This window comes from Anopheles coluzzii, chromosome 3 (genome assembly GCF_943734685.1).
Source record: "Anopheles coluzzii chromosome 3, AcolN3, whole genome shotgun sequence".
Taxonomy (NCBI): domain Eukaryota; kingdom Metazoa; phylum Arthropoda; class Insecta; order Diptera; family Culicidae; genus Anopheles; species Anopheles coluzzii.
In genome coordinates, this window is record NC_064671.1 from 49,369,403 (window position 1) to 49,386,375 (window position 16,973).

General features: G+C 41.7%; 4 protein-coding genes across 4 annotated transcripts in view; 3 read left to right on the top strand and 1 right to left on the bottom strand.

The window, feature by feature from the left end:
* LOC120955427 (60S ribosomal protein L24) overlaps positions 1-16,973 on the top strand; it is a 245,605-nt gene that overhangs the window by 114,486 nt on the left and 114,146 nt on the right. The window lies entirely within an intron of this gene.
* On the top strand, positions 53-3,316 carry LOC120959330 (transmembrane protein 62-like). Its single transcript, XM_040382631.2, has 4 exons — positions 53-556; positions 649-1,873; positions 1,950-2,253; positions 2,345-3,316. The coding sequence occupies exons 1-4, from the start codon at positions 356-358 to the stop codon at positions 2,622-2,624; spliced, it is 2,010 nt and encodes a 669-aa protein (XP_040238565.2). The 5' UTR covers positions 53-355; the 3' UTR covers positions 2,625-3,316.
* On the top strand, positions 3,795-5,973 carry LOC120959331 (uncharacterized). The gene is made up of 6 exons (XM_040382632.2): positions 3,795-4,198; positions 4,301-4,473; positions 4,539-4,586; positions 4,653-4,768; positions 4,845-5,212; positions 5,295-5,973. The coding sequence occupies exons 1-6, from the start codon at positions 4,135-4,137 to the stop codon at positions 5,852-5,854; spliced, it is 1,329 nt and encodes a 442-aa protein (XP_040238566.2). The 5' UTR covers positions 3,795-4,134; the 3' UTR covers positions 5,855-5,973.
* Positions 7,850-14,703, bottom strand: LOC120955643 (protein bicaudal D). Its single transcript, XM_040376693.2, has 10 exons — positions 13,889-14,703; positions 12,135-12,500; positions 11,917-12,054; positions 11,675-11,832; positions 11,294-11,604; positions 11,021-11,211; positions 10,721-10,932; positions 10,155-10,636; positions 9,897-10,071; positions 7,850-9,828 (listed from the first exon to the last, which is right to left on the bottom strand). The coding sequence occupies exons 1-10, from the start codon at positions 14,090-14,092 to the stop codon at positions 9,672-9,674; spliced, it is 2,394 nt and encodes a 797-aa protein (XP_040232627.1). The 5' UTR covers positions 14,093-14,703; the 3' UTR covers positions 7,850-9,671.

Sequence of the window (16,973 nt, forward strand, 5' to 3'; positions counted from 1 at the left end):
GCGTCGACAGCTGTCAAAAATCTCTCGCTCAAGGTCAGGTTTGTTGTTTTCATAATAACAGCCGTGGAAAAGGCTGGATGCTTCTTCACCTTGTTGCGTGTTATCGGAGTTTGTCCGCAGGCAGGTTCGATAAAACAAATTTCGTGCATTCATGGAACACGCCGTCGAAGCAAACTACGGGCGACCTATGACTGAAGTGACAGTGACCGGCCGCAAGTAGTAGTATGGTCTATTAGTGAGTCACCAGATGAACAGTAAAGGCCGAGACGGACATACAGTCATATACGGGTCACCAGTGATTACGCGGCTGGATTGCTGAAGCGAAACGGTGAAAGATAGATAACGGTGGTGCACGATGCGGTTTACTACGGTAGCATTTGCTTTGATCGTATTTATTGTCGTCTTTTCGATATTTGTTGCTAACCTTGCCAACTTGATCGGTATCGACAAGCAATTAAGTAACCGGCTTGATGCCGCATCGAACGATGGGGAGCAAAGGCAGCCCAAACAGCTGAAGCTGGATGATCAGCACAATCATTTGATGTGGTTTTTACAGGTGATTCTTAAGCAATAGCCAGATCGCATTTCTAGTCAATCAGTCCATCGTGTCGTGCCGTAACATTTCAAGCCATACGTTTTCTATTTTAGGTTTCCGACATACATATTAGTATGTATCTGGATCCGGCCCGTGTACCGCAGTTGATCGAATTCTGCAACCGAACCGTTGATATCATCGCACCATCAGTAGTACTGGCCTCGGGAGATCTAACCGATGCCAAAACGTCAAACTTTCTCGGTTCCCAACAGCACGAACAGGAGTGGCGTTGGTATCACGAGGTGCTGCGGGACACGAACGTGCTGAACAAAACGGTGTGGCTGGACATTCGTGGAAATCATGACAACTTTAATGTGCCCGCACTGCAAACCCGGCAGGATCTATTCACAAACTATTCCGCTCAAGGCAGACACCATACCCGGTCATACATGCATCAGGTGGCAGCGGGTAGTGAACGTTACACATTCATCGCCGTTGACGCTTGCTTAGATCCAGGACCGAAACGGCCCTTCAATTTTGTCGGAATGCTGTCGAGGAATGAGACGCAACATCTGATAAATCTAGCCGAACGGTCCCGGGAGCTCAACACGAACTACACCATTTGGTTCGGACACTATCCCACCTCGTGCATCCTTACGCCGGGACTAGGTACGGGTGGTATCCGTAATCTGATTGGTCGATACCGGGAGGCTTACGCGTATCTGGCCGGACATTTCCATACGCTCGGTGGAGCCGTACCCCGGATGTATACGCTGCAGGAGGAAGGGTTTCTCGAGCTAGAACTTGGCGATTGGATGCGCAACCGACGGTATCGGCTGGCGGCTTTCGATCATGGTCTCTTCTCGTTCGTCGACATCCATCACAACCAGTGGCCGGTGGTGCTGGTGACGAATCCAAAGGACGCTTTGTTCAACATTCCAGGGAAGGAAGATCTACAGTCTATCGTGGACTCTACGCACATACGTATGCTGATCTTTTCGCCGGCGAAAGTGGTAGAATGTCAGGTGAAAATAGACGGTGCCAGTTGGCAAGATTGCCAACGCATCAGCCATCAGTTGTTCGTTGTACCGTGGGAACCGAAGCGTTACAAACGTGGGCTGCATAAGCTTTTGGTCTACGTGCTGGATGCGGATGGAAGAAGCCGTGTGGTGGAGCAACGGTTTACCCTGGACGGGTCTCGGTTGCAGTTCGATTTTCTGGCCAAACTGGTGCTGATGTATGATACAAACAAAGTGTTTCAAACATTTTTCAGCGTGGCGTTGATCATCTATTTGGTACCGTTGTGTGTGTTTCGTATATGGCATACCCTGGTTCGCAGTACGTTTGCAATCACTCTGTATGACGGCCATATCAAACTGATAAATTCAATCCTTCAACTTTACTTCCATTTTAGAGGGCACTGTGGCAAGGCCCCGCCTGCGGACATTATGCTGCGGTGGATGGATACGAAAAATGTGGATTTTGTCGACTGTCGATCGTCTAATGTTTCCTATCGTGGGATACTGCCTCTATCTGACCTGCGGCCCATGGTCCATCGGAGAAGTCATCGACGGCCACATGGGAGTGGTGTTTGTGTGGGGTATTTTTGTAAATAACGCGTTTCTGCCTGGCACGCTCACCTATTTGTATGGATTTTTTCAACTAATGCTCTGTCAGCTTCCATTGACCATAATATTTGCCAACAACGTCGTACGACGGTAAGAACGATAGTTGGAAACGTTTCGGAATTAGTCTTTTTTATATATTTAAACCAATTTTTGTTAATTCCAACATTTCCTCTGCCTACAGCTTTTATCGTCGTTCCGGTGAGAAGAACTACGGTTGGACAATGGCACTGTGGAAAAATTCTGCATTTATTCTGATTATGACAGTCGAGGTTTTACTGGCCGCGATATTTTGGAACTCGTACGGATTACTGGCCTTCATCATTACACCACTTCGAGCATGGTCCATTGTATTGAATGTAATCCTCTGGTACCAGTCGCGCTACATTCCGGAAAAATGTCTACGTTCCGCATCTGCCGTTTGGTCGTCCTCTGAACCAAAACTTTCATCGTTGGCGAACTAATGAGCAATGTGCCGGCAAACGCTAACTGCGAATAATAGCGAACACCATCGCAATTGGTTTCCTGGTAGTTGTGTATAAGAAGTTTGGTTTTTGATTATCTGAAATTTCGCCTCGACTACACGTTGCCTTCTCTTAACTGAAGCTGTATTCAGCTGGAAACACCGTTTTGTTACAATTTACATAAGTAGTTCAAGTAGTCATATATGTGATCCAAACTGATGAAAAATCTATGTGTACAATTTTCATTTAACTTTCACTCTAGTCACCGTCATTGAGAAACACTTTGAGCACAGGGAAATTCAAACATACAAACATAATCACTAGAAATGCTTATTTAACTCTCTGTGGAAATGTCATCTTGTTGGATTGCAGTAGTCTGGACTCATTCAGCAATTTCATCAACTATTGCAACAATCACCACCGTGTCACGATACCAAAAAAAAAGGTTTAAATATTTGCAGTTTTTTGCAAGCAATATAAGCAAAGGTATGGTACCCATGAACACCCATGTTGTAACGACGTTAATTAGTGGAGCTGTTAGTGAAACATATTGTATCTTGGAGAAAAGTATTAATTATGACTGGTGTATTGCGTTCAGAACTAACATGATCGTATGTATTGATTATTTTGTTACAAGTATACCATAACATGTTGTAAGAAACTAATAAAATGTGACGACTGTAAAACCGTGATTTTGTGTTTCTGTATTATCTAAGAATCCGCCGATCATGGATAAATTGCTATAATTTATTAGATATGGCCGGTGTTCTCCCGTGTTACAGTCGTGAATTCGTACAACTTAACAACATGCCCGTCTTGGGTTCATATCTCGTATGGTATTCTGCTATTGGTGATGCCAGAGATAGTCAATGGTTTGTCGCAGGCTCTGGACACCGGCTAAAGGTGTTACGCCAAAAAAGAAGAAGAATTCATCAGGTGGCAATTTTATACTTTGACTGTAAATGTTATCACTGACATCACCGACAACAAGCCAAAACATATGTATATTTACGAGTGGCTAATACTCCAAATATGCATTTAGAATATATATTTTAAGATTAGTCTTGATCGTTTTCTTCAAGTGCAAGTGTACTTTTTTATAGTACCCCTTTTCTAAGCAGATGTCTCCGTTCCAATTTAGGATGATTATACGCATGGCATCGTGACGCAACGCGTCCACCAACGCTAACAGCCGTCCCCTAGATCAACGTACCTGCCTGCCGCCCCATCACAGCGAACCTTACACATGCATTTATGATGCATTTATCAGCCTCTGCATTTCTGTCTCTCTGCTCTAGTGTATTATCCAACATCCAGCTGACCGCTAATTCTAATAATGTGCTGATTGATGATGCGGTTTGTCTCAACGAAGATGTACAGCGTACCCTTAGCCCGTAGTGAAGTGCACCGGCGCACAAACTGCCGATGCTGCCGATAGTTCAGTTGACAGTGAATAGTGGAATAGGATTGTTCGCGCCGAGACACATTTAGTCGGCAAAGAAGAGCGAAAATGATCGTTACGTGTAGCACCGTAGTACTGCTGTTATCCGGATTAACGGCTATAGCGGCTGGTGGTGAGTGGGCACGAATTGTTACAGTACAAACACGTGTTGTGATCGTGATTTGCAAAAAAATGAGTCCTCCAATACCAATTTAACATGCACGTTCCTGCGCAGAGCTCCCGAAACCATTCGTTTGTGCGGCTCAGATGGAAATTAATAGCACTGAAGCTGCATTAAAAAATGCCCTATTTTGTGGGACAAGCTACAACCCGCGTTATCGGCCAGTGAAGTATCAGCAAGATCGACTTGCAATGTACATCGGGGCTGAAGTAATCAATGTCGAAAAGGTATGGCAAGTTGTGTTTAACTATTTTTAATTATCTAACGCATTGGCTAAATTATTTGAAATTAGGTGCGCAATTACGATTCTAGGCTGGAGATAACGCTAGAGCTGCTGATGGTAAGTGAACGGTGTGATAATTATTTCGAAGCATTTCGATGCATTTGAAGCTCACCTATATTGCAGCAATGGTACGACGCTTTTCTACACTGGAACAAGCGTACGAGTGGCAATATAGAAACGATTAATGTAGCTGAGCAAGACCTCTGGACGCCAACATTTGCAGCAAAATCGTTTCAACGGTATGTAAATGTTTGATATTTAAATGAAAACCGTTATCACAGCAGCATCGCGTCACAAGTTCTGGTATCGTTCTAGATCGCCTCGCATCCAAAACACTAAACAGTGTACCCGTGTCAAGTGCCATCTTAGCTACGATGGAGAAGTTATCTATACGGTGCTGTGTACATTCACGGTCGACTGTTACACCGAGGCAAGATACTGGGCATTCGATACGAAGATTTGTACGCTGCGTATTTATTCCGTCGAGTACGATACCAACCAATTGTCGCTGTTTCACTTCCAACGCCGCCTCTCGTACCCGAGCTATTCGCTGTTGCCGTACAAAATTACCTCGTTTCAGATGGCCACTGTTAACAGCACGATGAGTCCCGAGTTTCGCATGGATATTGTCATCGAGCGATTAGTTGGTTCGCATTTGGTCGTTTTTCTCGTACTGATCGTCAGTAAGTGCGAACACACTCACCATCCCTTTGAATCGCCTTAATTGTGCTTTAATTCGAAATATGTTTCTCCATTCTATGGCAGTGTTTTGTTTCCTGAACTTGTTTAGTCTCTGGTTTAGCATCGACACTAGCGCTCGAACGATCGCCGTCGTCCTGGGTACCGTGATGCAAGGTATGTTTCTTGTTATCCTCTACTGGTACGGCATGGTGAAGATGAAACCAGTTATCACTTTGGCACACCTGCTTCTTGGTTCGTTTGCTCTCGGCGTTATTGCTTTCGGATGGACGTATTATGCAAGAGGTCAGATTACCTCCCGCAAGGGATGCACTGAGTGTCCGCTAGCGGTAATTCAGACCATAAGCTGTTTAAGAAAAAATCGACCATTAACATCGTTCTTGTCCATCGGATATCTAAACGGAAGCATCAAGAAAGACACATTATCCCCTGAATGGGAAGATAACTTACCGGAAGCGAATAGGCAAACACAGGTACGTAATCTACCACAGGATGACGATACGGCTTCCACCACAAACGACGATAGTGATGTTACGTGGCAGGACATGGTGCAGCCAGTGGATCGCATCCTGTTCTGTGCCATGCTTACGATGTATCTGCTGATGTTCATCGTGTATGTGTTCTAGCAAGTTGTTCATTCGAACACTCTCTCGCCGTACAATAATCAAGAACATACAATATTAGCGTATTCATCGCTTTATCGCAAGCAAAGACTAATAAAAACACGATGAATGCGAAAAACAAATCGTGCCTTTTACATATTTGACAAACAATGTCTGACGCTAAACTGTGTAAGACCTGCGGGACACCTACGATCGAGAACCACGCTAGTAGCATTGTTTGACGATGTTACAGTAAGTGAATAGTACAATTCATCTCAATACATCTACTGGCAAAATGTTATTATTTTATACATTTTAAATTGAAATAATAATGAAAATTCATCAAACGAAAGTGGAATAAAACACATGATGCTATTTTTTACCACTGGTTACCAGTTTAATATAATTGCTATTTACCCAACACAATTAATACCCAAACTTGTCAAAGAATAGTCACAAAATGGACATGTGTGGATTTCTACTGCCTTCTTAATTTCCACAATTTCTCTCTCTCTCTCTCTCTCTCTCTCTCTCTTTCTTTCTCTCTCTCTCTCTCTTCGCTTCTCTCTCTCTCACTTACATTTCCTTCAATAAGTGTTTTTTTGCAACATTCGAGAGTAACCTTTCACTCTGATTGCACGTTTTTAAAGTAATGAACAACGGGGAAGGGGATTGTATCGTGTAGAAATTGCGCTACGCTAGGAGGGAATACGATTGTTGTTTCTGGTATTAACTTACGATTATCGCTACACCTACTAAACTGCTAATCAAATGGACACTACCGTTATGCGGATTTTAGTTCATGGATATCTTATGTCTACGGATACGAAAGGAGGGATTCGCACTCTACAACCGACCGAACTCTGCAGGCCGCCTAGCACTATAGTAAAACAAATGTATGATCCAACTTAACGGGATTGAAAGATGTTACTCATTTTACGACTACACCATTAAGTATGTCCATCTTCTTTTGCTATTTTCCGTGTTACACCGTTCGGCATCTAAGATCTTCGTTTGTTACCTTGTTTCATCATTGATGTACGTTAAAAGGAATCAAGTGCCGCTATTTCTTCTGTATTGCGAAAGTATACTACAAATGTTTAATCATGCAGATTGCATAGCTTGCATGTTGTTTGTCTTTAACTCACTACGATTCTCTAAGATCCTACAACAAAAATATCAAATATCAGAAACATCACTATTCTCTAACAGGTTGCAATCTCTTTTTACTTTTTGTTTGTGATAAAGATTAACACACAATAATTTTAAACACAAAAAAGCGTATAATCGCAAAGAAAGACGAGATATAACAAAATTCACAAATTATTCAAACGGAAGTTTCCAAAAGCTAACGCTTCTGGATTCCTGTAACAATTTGGCTACTGCATTGAGTAGCATTCTTTGCCTCCATGTACTAGGGTAAGTACCAAAAATGCTTTATCGTGGCTTCGTACCATCGTATAGTTAATTATTACCACTCTTTCGAGTTATCTCCTACCGCTCAAACCTCATTTCAAAAAAGGGACGGTGATTAATTATTATTAATTTCGTAGTTCATATTGTTATGTCGTGTCGTATTTTGTAAGTGTGTTTTGTTCTTTTATCCTTCAGTGTTTTTTGGGGGAAAATGGTCGACTTGTATGTCTATCTTTGCTGTCGGTTTTGAAGTAACATTTGTTGACTCATTCATTTTCCTTTTCATCACTGGCCATTTCGCTTAATCTTAATAATTTTCCGTGCAATAAATTTTGCTTTTCTATTCCACGTTTTTTTCTGTTTATTTTAAATGTTTTTACAATAAATATATGGCTCGGTAGACTTGTATAAGTTATGCTAAATGATAGTTTTCTTTTACATTAAATAGGAGATTCTACAGTACCACATCATACGAATTGGATGTTCTTTCTGCCGGCACAAATCATTTCGCACCAGATTTACGACGCATGATGCGCGTGTGGTCTGTTTCTGTTGTCCCCCAAGTCAGATACAACAATACCAGAGCTACTCTCAATTTCCATGTAGAGTTGATGCTATAATATCTTTATTATTCACATAACCTGTTTCTTCTCAAAAATATTGGCAAATGGATTAATCAAAGGATATAATAACATTCTAATAATAAATTTTGGACGATTAGAAGATTTTTTTTCAATGAGGACATGCTTTCGTAGGATTACATCGACGAAACTCCTATTGTGTTCTCATTCATTCGTTTTGCTATCATTATTTTTGACACTGCTGACATATTGCCTCACTTGCTCGATTTGAGTCTGGTGCTATATTTCGTGTATCTTAACTGACAAAAAAATCACAAATTTCAAAATCTAACCTGCACTATTTTGGACAGATAATTGTTAGTTGCTATGAACCAATGAACATATTGTTCTTCTATTACTTTTCCCTCATTAGAGCTGTCTAATGTTTAACACACTACTGATAATCATGTTTCGTACTGACTTTGGAACGCAAAGGGAAGACGTCCTAATAGACTATAAAATGTTGCGCACTGCTAGTTACTGATGTGTGCTAATTCCTACTTCTAGGAATTTACTATTAATCATCCTTCTACTACAGCCACCAATGTAAGATGCAGCGGTGCCGACAATACAACGAAACATTCTTATTGCCAATGAAATCACATTGCACTCCGATAGCAAGACAAATAGCTGACTGTTTTATGACGTCGTAGATGCTTTTCTTTTCATTGCAAATGTTTCTGGCAGCATCGGCAAGTAAATATGTTGTAAAATACGTTGATGCTTCTAGTCATCAGGAACGTGTGGAAAGTTGCCATAAAAATGTTGGTCCAAATTTTGTGTGCTTTTTTCCATACCATCAATACAACCGATAAACAAAAAGGTCTCTCTTGTCACGAACTGTAAGTGACATTAGAACGTTGTTTCAGAAAAGAACATTATGTTTGTAGCACATTCGCACTATCATCATCATCGCAGTAAATTATTAGATAACGGGCTCATAACCGTATTGGTATTTGCTCGAGAATTCATAAATAATTTCTATCTATACCTGTTTGAAATAGATGTGGTAGCAACATTTGTGTTACCATAATCATTCGGTATGCAAGCCACAACCACCAACACCATTCAACATTTTAAGTTGCTAAACTGTGTTGTTATCAATTTCTAATAATCGATAGATAGTGTAATAAACGAACCATACCTTCATCAGAGTTCTTTTATCGATCAGTCATCTGTCTGTGTGTTCTTCGGTGAACCGCTGCCACGTTCGTTCGTTCAGCTAGTCATCTAGTTACAATAATTCCTTCAACACTATTGTAGCTGCCACTATCGGTGAAAATAAATATATCTCTTGCGCGTTCATTTGTGTTCTTCGGACTTTCACACAGGCTAACTGGACATACTGTGTGTTTTTTTTTTGCTTCGACATTCGTCCAAACGCTGATCAGTACGTTTTACAACGAGTTTATAAATTGCAACTATTTTCATTTCTCGTTCGTTTCATTAATGGATGGAAATATGGTTTTCTTTTTCAAACAGTGTTGCTCACTGCTGGTCAGTTACGTTCCATGTGGGAATTTGATTATACAATTTAAATGGTGGGACGGACCACCTAGTCATAGCTCTCCGTTTTTCTAATCTTTTGCAAAGAAAAAGAGCGTAAAACAATGCACAACCAACTCAATAACACACGGGAGATCGATGAAAGATTCACATATGATGGTGATAATTTTTGGTTGTTATTCGTCCCGCCACTTTGTATTAACTAAAACTACAAACTCTTTCCTCTAGCGCTTCCCCCTTTACAGCTTAAGAAGTGTGTAAAGGAACGCTAGAATTTTACGCTGTACGCTCACCTTATGTTAGAAGAAAGCTTGGTTCGGATTGTTACTATTGCTGTTGCTGTTCGGATTCTGAAGGCTGTTCCGGGCCGGCTGCCCACGAGAGAAGGCCGACTTGCCGCCACCTCCACCACCGCCGCGCTGCGAAGCTGCCGGCCGGCGCACATGGCGCATTTCACTATAAATACGAGAACAAATAATTACTTCATCACTATGCACTAACTAGAAACAGACGCTAATGTTTACCGGTCCATCTCAAGCTCCTCGAGCTTTTGCGTCAGTCCTAGTTTCTGCTGCACAGCCAATCGAAGTAGCTGATTAAGCGTTTTCTTCTCCTCCTCAGCCGCCGCAAGCTGATGCGTGAGTTCGTCAACCTGAGTGACATACTCCTCGCAGCGAGCCGCAAACATAGCGCGGAGACCTGGTAAAAAAACAGGAATAAACAACGGTAGAAGAATGGGGTTTGACGCCGTTTGCATCGAGTTTGATTTTGCTCCAACTTACTTGAAAATGTGGCCGCATCTTCCTTCAAGATGCGCAGCTCGTTTCGCAACTTTGACATCGTATCGCTGACGACCAACTTTTCGTTTTCGTACTTGGATTTAAGATTTGTCAGCGCCACCTCGGCGGTGTTCTTATTCGACTTGAGCACGGTGCGCAGCGTTGCGATCTGCTCGCGTTTCGTCGACAGCAAGCTGCGCAATTTGATGATTTGTTCGTGCAGATCTGCTATTTCTTCCTTTGCCTCCTTTACATCGCCCGAGGATGTAGCGGAGGAATCGGTCACCACCTTATCCTTGTTCAGCTCGATCGTATGTTCGACGGCTGTCTTGAGGTACCGAATTTGATCGCTCACAGTGTCAACGTACTTGCGAATCTCGACAGCATCGCTGAGTGCTTGCAGGTCCTCAAAAACATGAGGCTTGGATGTAAGAATGTCGGATTTCAGCTGTGATTGAATTGCCGTTAAGGAATCGTTCTCGAAGCTAAATATGGAAAAACAAAACAGGCACATAACAACAATATGGCTAAAATAGGATACGCTTTAAAATGATTGACATTCAACATACCTTAAGTCGTCGTTCTTGTGGTCCAACAGTACACGATTTGGAGTTTCACCATTTACCGTGCACACCAGGTGGTACAACTGGGCCAGGTCGTCGCTTAGTGCAACTAAATTAGTTCGCGTCGTGTTCAAGCTCTGGCCCGCTGTTTGTGAGAGTGTCGTAAGTACCTGGATGTCACTATGCAAATCCAATGATTTCTGTTCAACAGACAACAGCTACGAAACAGAAACAAAGTATTTAAGTTGTTGAATGAATTAATTTAGAGCACGGATAAACGGACAGTTAATATAGTAAGCACACTACCTTGTTCTTGAGATTTGTTATTTCATTGCGCAGTACAGTCATTGCGTCAGAACAGTTCAAGCCCTTCTGCAATTCAGCCAGGTCAGCTTTGAGAGTATCTATTTCCTTCGAGCTTAAGGTGAACCAGCTCGAGTATTGCATGATAGCTTCATTCAATTTATCATTCACATCCTTGTCCTTTGCTGTAGATACTACAAACAATGCAAGCGTACGATAGAAGATTTCACAAAAATGCGACTTGAGCAATGTCGTCACCTTACTTTCCCAACTTACCGGTTATATTTTCCTCAATTTGAATTTGTTTCTTGAGCGTATGAAGCGCATCAACGTGTGCTGCCAGTAACATCAGCTTAGCCATAAAGTTTTGCAAGTCGTTTTGGCTTTTGTCAAGATTCTGCTGGGCATCACGAAGATTTGCGGTCAGGCATAACTTTTCAGTTTCCATTGTTTCCAGCTGCTTTTCGAGTTTTTTAAGCTCATTCAGATGAATCTCCGAGAATAGATCGCCCTTTGTGCCATCGGGTGATTTCAGGTCCGCAGTTTCTGCTTCAAGGGTTGCTTCCAATCTTTTCAGGGTGGAGTCTCTGTATATCCATAATTAAAGGTATTATATCTCATACTATGCCACTGCCACTCATGCAAAATATAACTTACCTCAGTGCTGGAATTTCCTCTTCGCAATCGCTGCTGTTCAGGGCATTCTCTTCCATACTACGTATACTATATGCCAGATTACTAATATTGTACATTGATTCACGGTTGATATGTGTATCAAGCTCTTTCTTCAAAGCGTATTTATTCTCTCTTTCAACCTGAACAATGTTGAAACGCAAAGACAATAGTTTTAAATACCCTGACATATGATTGTTTAAATTGTGAAACTAAATGATACTCACTTGTAGTGCAGTCAAGGCATCTTCCATTTGTTTCTCAGCAATTTTCTTAAGACTAGCCAACTCCTCCACCTGTGAATTCAGCAGCTCGATTTCCTCTGTCAGCCTCCGGATTTCGTGCTTAGCGCCTTCGAATTCCACCTACGAAGAAACAACATCGAACATGTTGTGTACCCCTAATGATTTCCTATACTCATTTGCTGTTGGATGTCAACACGTACCTGGGAGCTTCGCAAACTGGACACCTGCTTTTGGAGGGAAATGTTTTCCTCCTCTAGCTCCGAGTAATCGGCCAGCATGCGAGCTTCGCGATATTTCATATCCTTCAGCTCAGCTTTAAGCCGTGCCCGTTCTGCTTCCGTACCGGACTTGTCGCGCCCGATTTCGGCATTTTCCTGCAGCATGCGATCACGTTCACTTGTCACACGATCTAGTTCGTGGCGTAGCTGTTTGGTTTCATTTTCCAGCTCCACAATCTGCATGTTGAGGGATGTTTCCATCGCGGCCGACTCGTTGAGCAATGCATCTTCTTGCTCGATGCCCGATTTGGTGGTGACTTGTTGGGTTTTTTGAAATTTTTGTAAAGCCTAAAAAACAATCATTAATGTTATTATATTTATTACAATTTATGCATGCATAAAGCGCAGGTACAGATACACCAGCAGCGCACACAAAAGAGTTTTTTTTTAAATATTGCACCTCATGGTACCTAGAATGAATAAGATGCCCATTGTGTCAAATGCATTCTTCTTCTATCGATACGATATCCGAAAACACGTGAAATTATGTAAACAAATTATGTTTATGATAGTATTTATGGTAATCGTATCATAACGCATAATTGACCTTCAAAATAAACCACTCGGTCGTTTCCTAGACCTGCCGTTAAGAGCATGTATTGCACAAGAAGTACCGGGTGGTATCGACAACCAAGCACACCGGTGCACACGCGAAGCTTTATCTCAAAATCTATTGGCGTGTAAGAGAAAATTAAAGAAAATAGCCAAGAGGTAAAACAACAAGTGGCGAAAATCTATTCAACCACAACACACTCTCATGTTGCACATGTTTCACGCGTTATTTCGTTTTCGCCATGGTTTGCTATGATTTTTCCAACGGCAGGTATCCGGTAATATCGGCCGGATACGTTATCGACTTTCTTGCAGGGAAAATTCGTAGGTATTGAGAGCCTCCGGAGCCGACGACAGCCGATGTGTGCTGAAGCGCGAAGATGACCCACGGAAGAGTGTGGAAAGTGGTGTGGAGGAAATGGAAACAATTATTTGCACAACTCTATTCCCAATGCAGTAATGAAGTTGATCAATAGCTCTGGAGCAGAATCCAAGAAGCACTTACCGCCTAATTGGAAAGCAATTCAAGAACCGCCATGCACGTGAGGATTCGGTCGATGGGTCTCGTTAGTTCGAGAAAAGAAAGAATAAATAGATAAGTACCATCAATGCTCATCTATGTCACACGTGAAGGTAAAAACGGTGCAATTATTCGATGACGAAAACAGCCATTTTCCCATCCAGACAAAAAAACAGTCTTCAAAAAAGGCGTGGAGCTGCACCAATTGGCCGTTTCTGATTTCGATTGCATTTCAAATGAAATCGTAGTTAGCGCTGGAAGTAACAACAACAACAGAAAGCAATCACCCACAGCTCGGCGGCTGCCTCCATCGCCCTACTACCCCGGTGCGTAACCGAAAACACGAAGGAAAATTTCACCCATTTCGCTTCTGCCATACGAGGTGAAATGAAATAAAACGAAATGAGACCAAAATGTGCGGTGAATCATTAGATTGTTGTAATTGTGCAGAGCGGTTGGCGTAGTTATAAGCTCTTCACGCACTATGTATTAGTTGCACCTGACGCTACTAATTCCTTCTTAGAGAAAATTTACGCGTTTTGCGTTGATATTAGCACTGCTCTCAAGCAAATACGTGTTACTTATGCAAACATGTTGAACTTACCTCTTGTGTAATGTCGAGCTCATGTTTGGTGTTCTCGTACAGCGACTCCAGTTCTTCGCATTTCACTTGCAAGTTCTGCTTTTCCTCCAACAATCCTAGACCGTATTTGGCAGATTGAATATTTTCGCTGCTCACCTGATCCAGCTCTCGCGTTAGACGCTCGATTTCGGACCGCAAGGTTTCTAGTTCCGCCGATGATGTCATTTTCGGTATCGGTGTATTCCTTTTTTTTGGCTTCCTGATAGAACACTCTTCTCCGTTGAAGGAGCGGAGGAGCAACAATCAGCGGGGAGGCACGACGGTTGGAGCGAGCAGTCTCGAATCGGTGGTACTTCTGTCGGAAGCGATGGGGTTTCGTTTGGGGCCAGCCAAATGGCAATGTGGCCGAAGGGTTACGCAAAGGAATGTGTCACCCACGGTGTAGCGGAATGCGAGCTTTATGCGTCCTTACGATAAAAGAAATCTGATCTGGTCATTACACTAGAGGTTAAAAGCACTGTGTTTTCCCCTTTCATGGATTGGGAGGTGCGCTACACTTGTGCCACCTCAAACGATTGGGTGACATTGGCCGTTTCTCTTTTCTATTTTCACTCCGAACATCGAAAACGATAATCTCCAGCGTAAATCAGCGTAAGCGTGTCCTAGTACCGCGGCAAAGCAATGGTGCAGGAGCACACCACACGTAGCACAGATGTTGTAGTCAGCTTAAAAAATATCAAAACAGGAAAACCTTCTTGTAGTTTTTCTCTCGGTAACACTTGCTCTAGAAATTGTTGGCCACCGCGGCAGAGTGCGAGACGGAACGCAAATTTCCCAAATATCAAATTTTGTACCGAACCTACTGTCAGTTAAGCCATTATGCCGCTTTTACATTAGGCGAGTTTCAAATGCGATTCACACATTGGGTGCGATTGGAAACGCGATTGCAAACAACTGTTTTCAGGTAAACCTCCGAGCGCTTCTACAATGGGACTGGCGGCGCCGCAGTGGCGACATCTGGAAACGATGAGGTTTTCTAAAAAGTCAATATAAAAAAAAACTTTTGTTGCATATTTTGTCTTCTACTTCTATTTTTTCTCTATGAAGTTTCACGCACACGACCTGTCAAACGGTGGCGCTGGCATCCCCAGTTCACCCCAAGTACAGTGGAGCGCCGTTTATCCGGGCTTCTCGGGACTAGACTTGGCCCGGATAAGCGAATAACACGGATAATGAGTCAAATGATATATTTTATCACCAATTCCTGGCTATTTTTTGAAATTTTTTCTTATTTTTGATAAAAATAACCCAGTTTTTATTAACTTCATGTTTTTCGAAAGAGAATTTTTAAAATTTGCCATGAATTACAGTGTTTTTTGTTATGACAATGTGCTCTTATGACCGCTTTTTCAAATACCCTCCTCATAACCCAATGTCACTTTTGTATTGAACTGTCATTTCTCAACAGCACGGATAAACGGAAAGCCGGATAAAAGGTACCCGGATAAACGGCGCTCCAATGTATGTTAAATACAATTGAACACTGTTTATAAAGGTACTTTTTATCCGGCGGTCGGTATATTCGTGTTAATACCGACAGGCGGTTCCGAGAAACATTATAAGTGCTATTAGCTTTGATCGATAGAATTGGAATCGGTAAGTCAAAGCGCGTTTGACAGAAGTTATAATGGCTCAATAAATTCGGATTGCCTCATTATTAAAGACGTACAGCGACAACGTCTCACGTTGGTTTTCTATGAATTGCGTTGATAAAATTCACACCGCGTAGATTAAAATAGCTTATTTCACCCAGTCAACCTACTTTTTTTAGGAAATAAAAAGTCAAATGTGGTCAAAATTTTTTGAGTTGGGCATTTATCTGTAAACAAACTGGATAATTTGACGGTTTCGGATGAAGCTATATCTCTTTTAGCTAAATTGCTAATTTGAAGCTAATTTTTGTCGCGCGATATACAGGTGGTTCCCGACATAACCGTTCAAATAGACATATAGCGACAACATCGCGACATTACACGGATTCGCAGATACGTAGATTTCTTAATTAGACACATCAAATGTCAAATCAGTACAATTTGTTTCAAGAATTGTCCAATGCAGTATAAATTGCATATTTGCTAATACATTTATACAGGCGGTCCCCGAGATACACGGTTAATGGGGACCAAAATCGGCCGCAAAATACCGCGTATCTCGAATTTCCGCGTAAGTCGAATCTTGTGATTTCCAGCCAAAATATCACTAATTTTCGTGCAATTTTGCAAGTAGGGGGTGGTTTTAGCCACCAAATTAATTATTTGATATGTTTCTAATGAATTGCACAGTTTTAAACCTTTTGAAATGGTATTTAACATTCGATCAATACGGAAATTATTTGGTATTTCACAATGGATGTGTCAAATCAGTACAATTTGCTCAAAGAACTGTCAGATTTGGAAAACCGCGTATCTCCGAATCCGCGTATAAGAGGTACCGTGTATCTCGGGGACCGCCTGTACCACTTAAAAGCCAAAAACATCAGAATGTTTTCGCAAATCATATCGCACAAATGATAAAGTGTATAAAGGTATTAAATTGAATAAAAAATACCGAGTAACAAATTGTATTTTGGCCGAAAACCGCGAAATTCGACATACGCTAATATTAGAATTACGCGGATCTCGGGAACGCACAAAGCGCGTAACTCGGGAACAGACTGTACTCATTTCCAATTTGCTCTGGAGAGGATTTTTCTGTCAAAGTCGAAAAGAATATTTGAATTTATAGTTGGTCTTTGATAAAAACAATGTGAATGATAAACATTTCTTAATTGCTTGTGTTAAGCTCAAGAAATTAAAAACAATGGTTGAAAAATGTGAAAACTGACAGAAGTATTCTCATGACTTGTGTAATACGACAGTTTTTTTGTGCCAATGTCAGAGTTTGACAAAAAATACCAAACGAGAATTCCATCGTCTAATAAGCCTATTACCGTCCAAATAAACATAGAGCGACAACGTCGCGCGCGACAAAAAATAGCTCAAAGTTTCACTCGGTGTAGATCAAAGTAGCTCATTTGACTCACCAACCAAATTGTTTTTTATTTGAA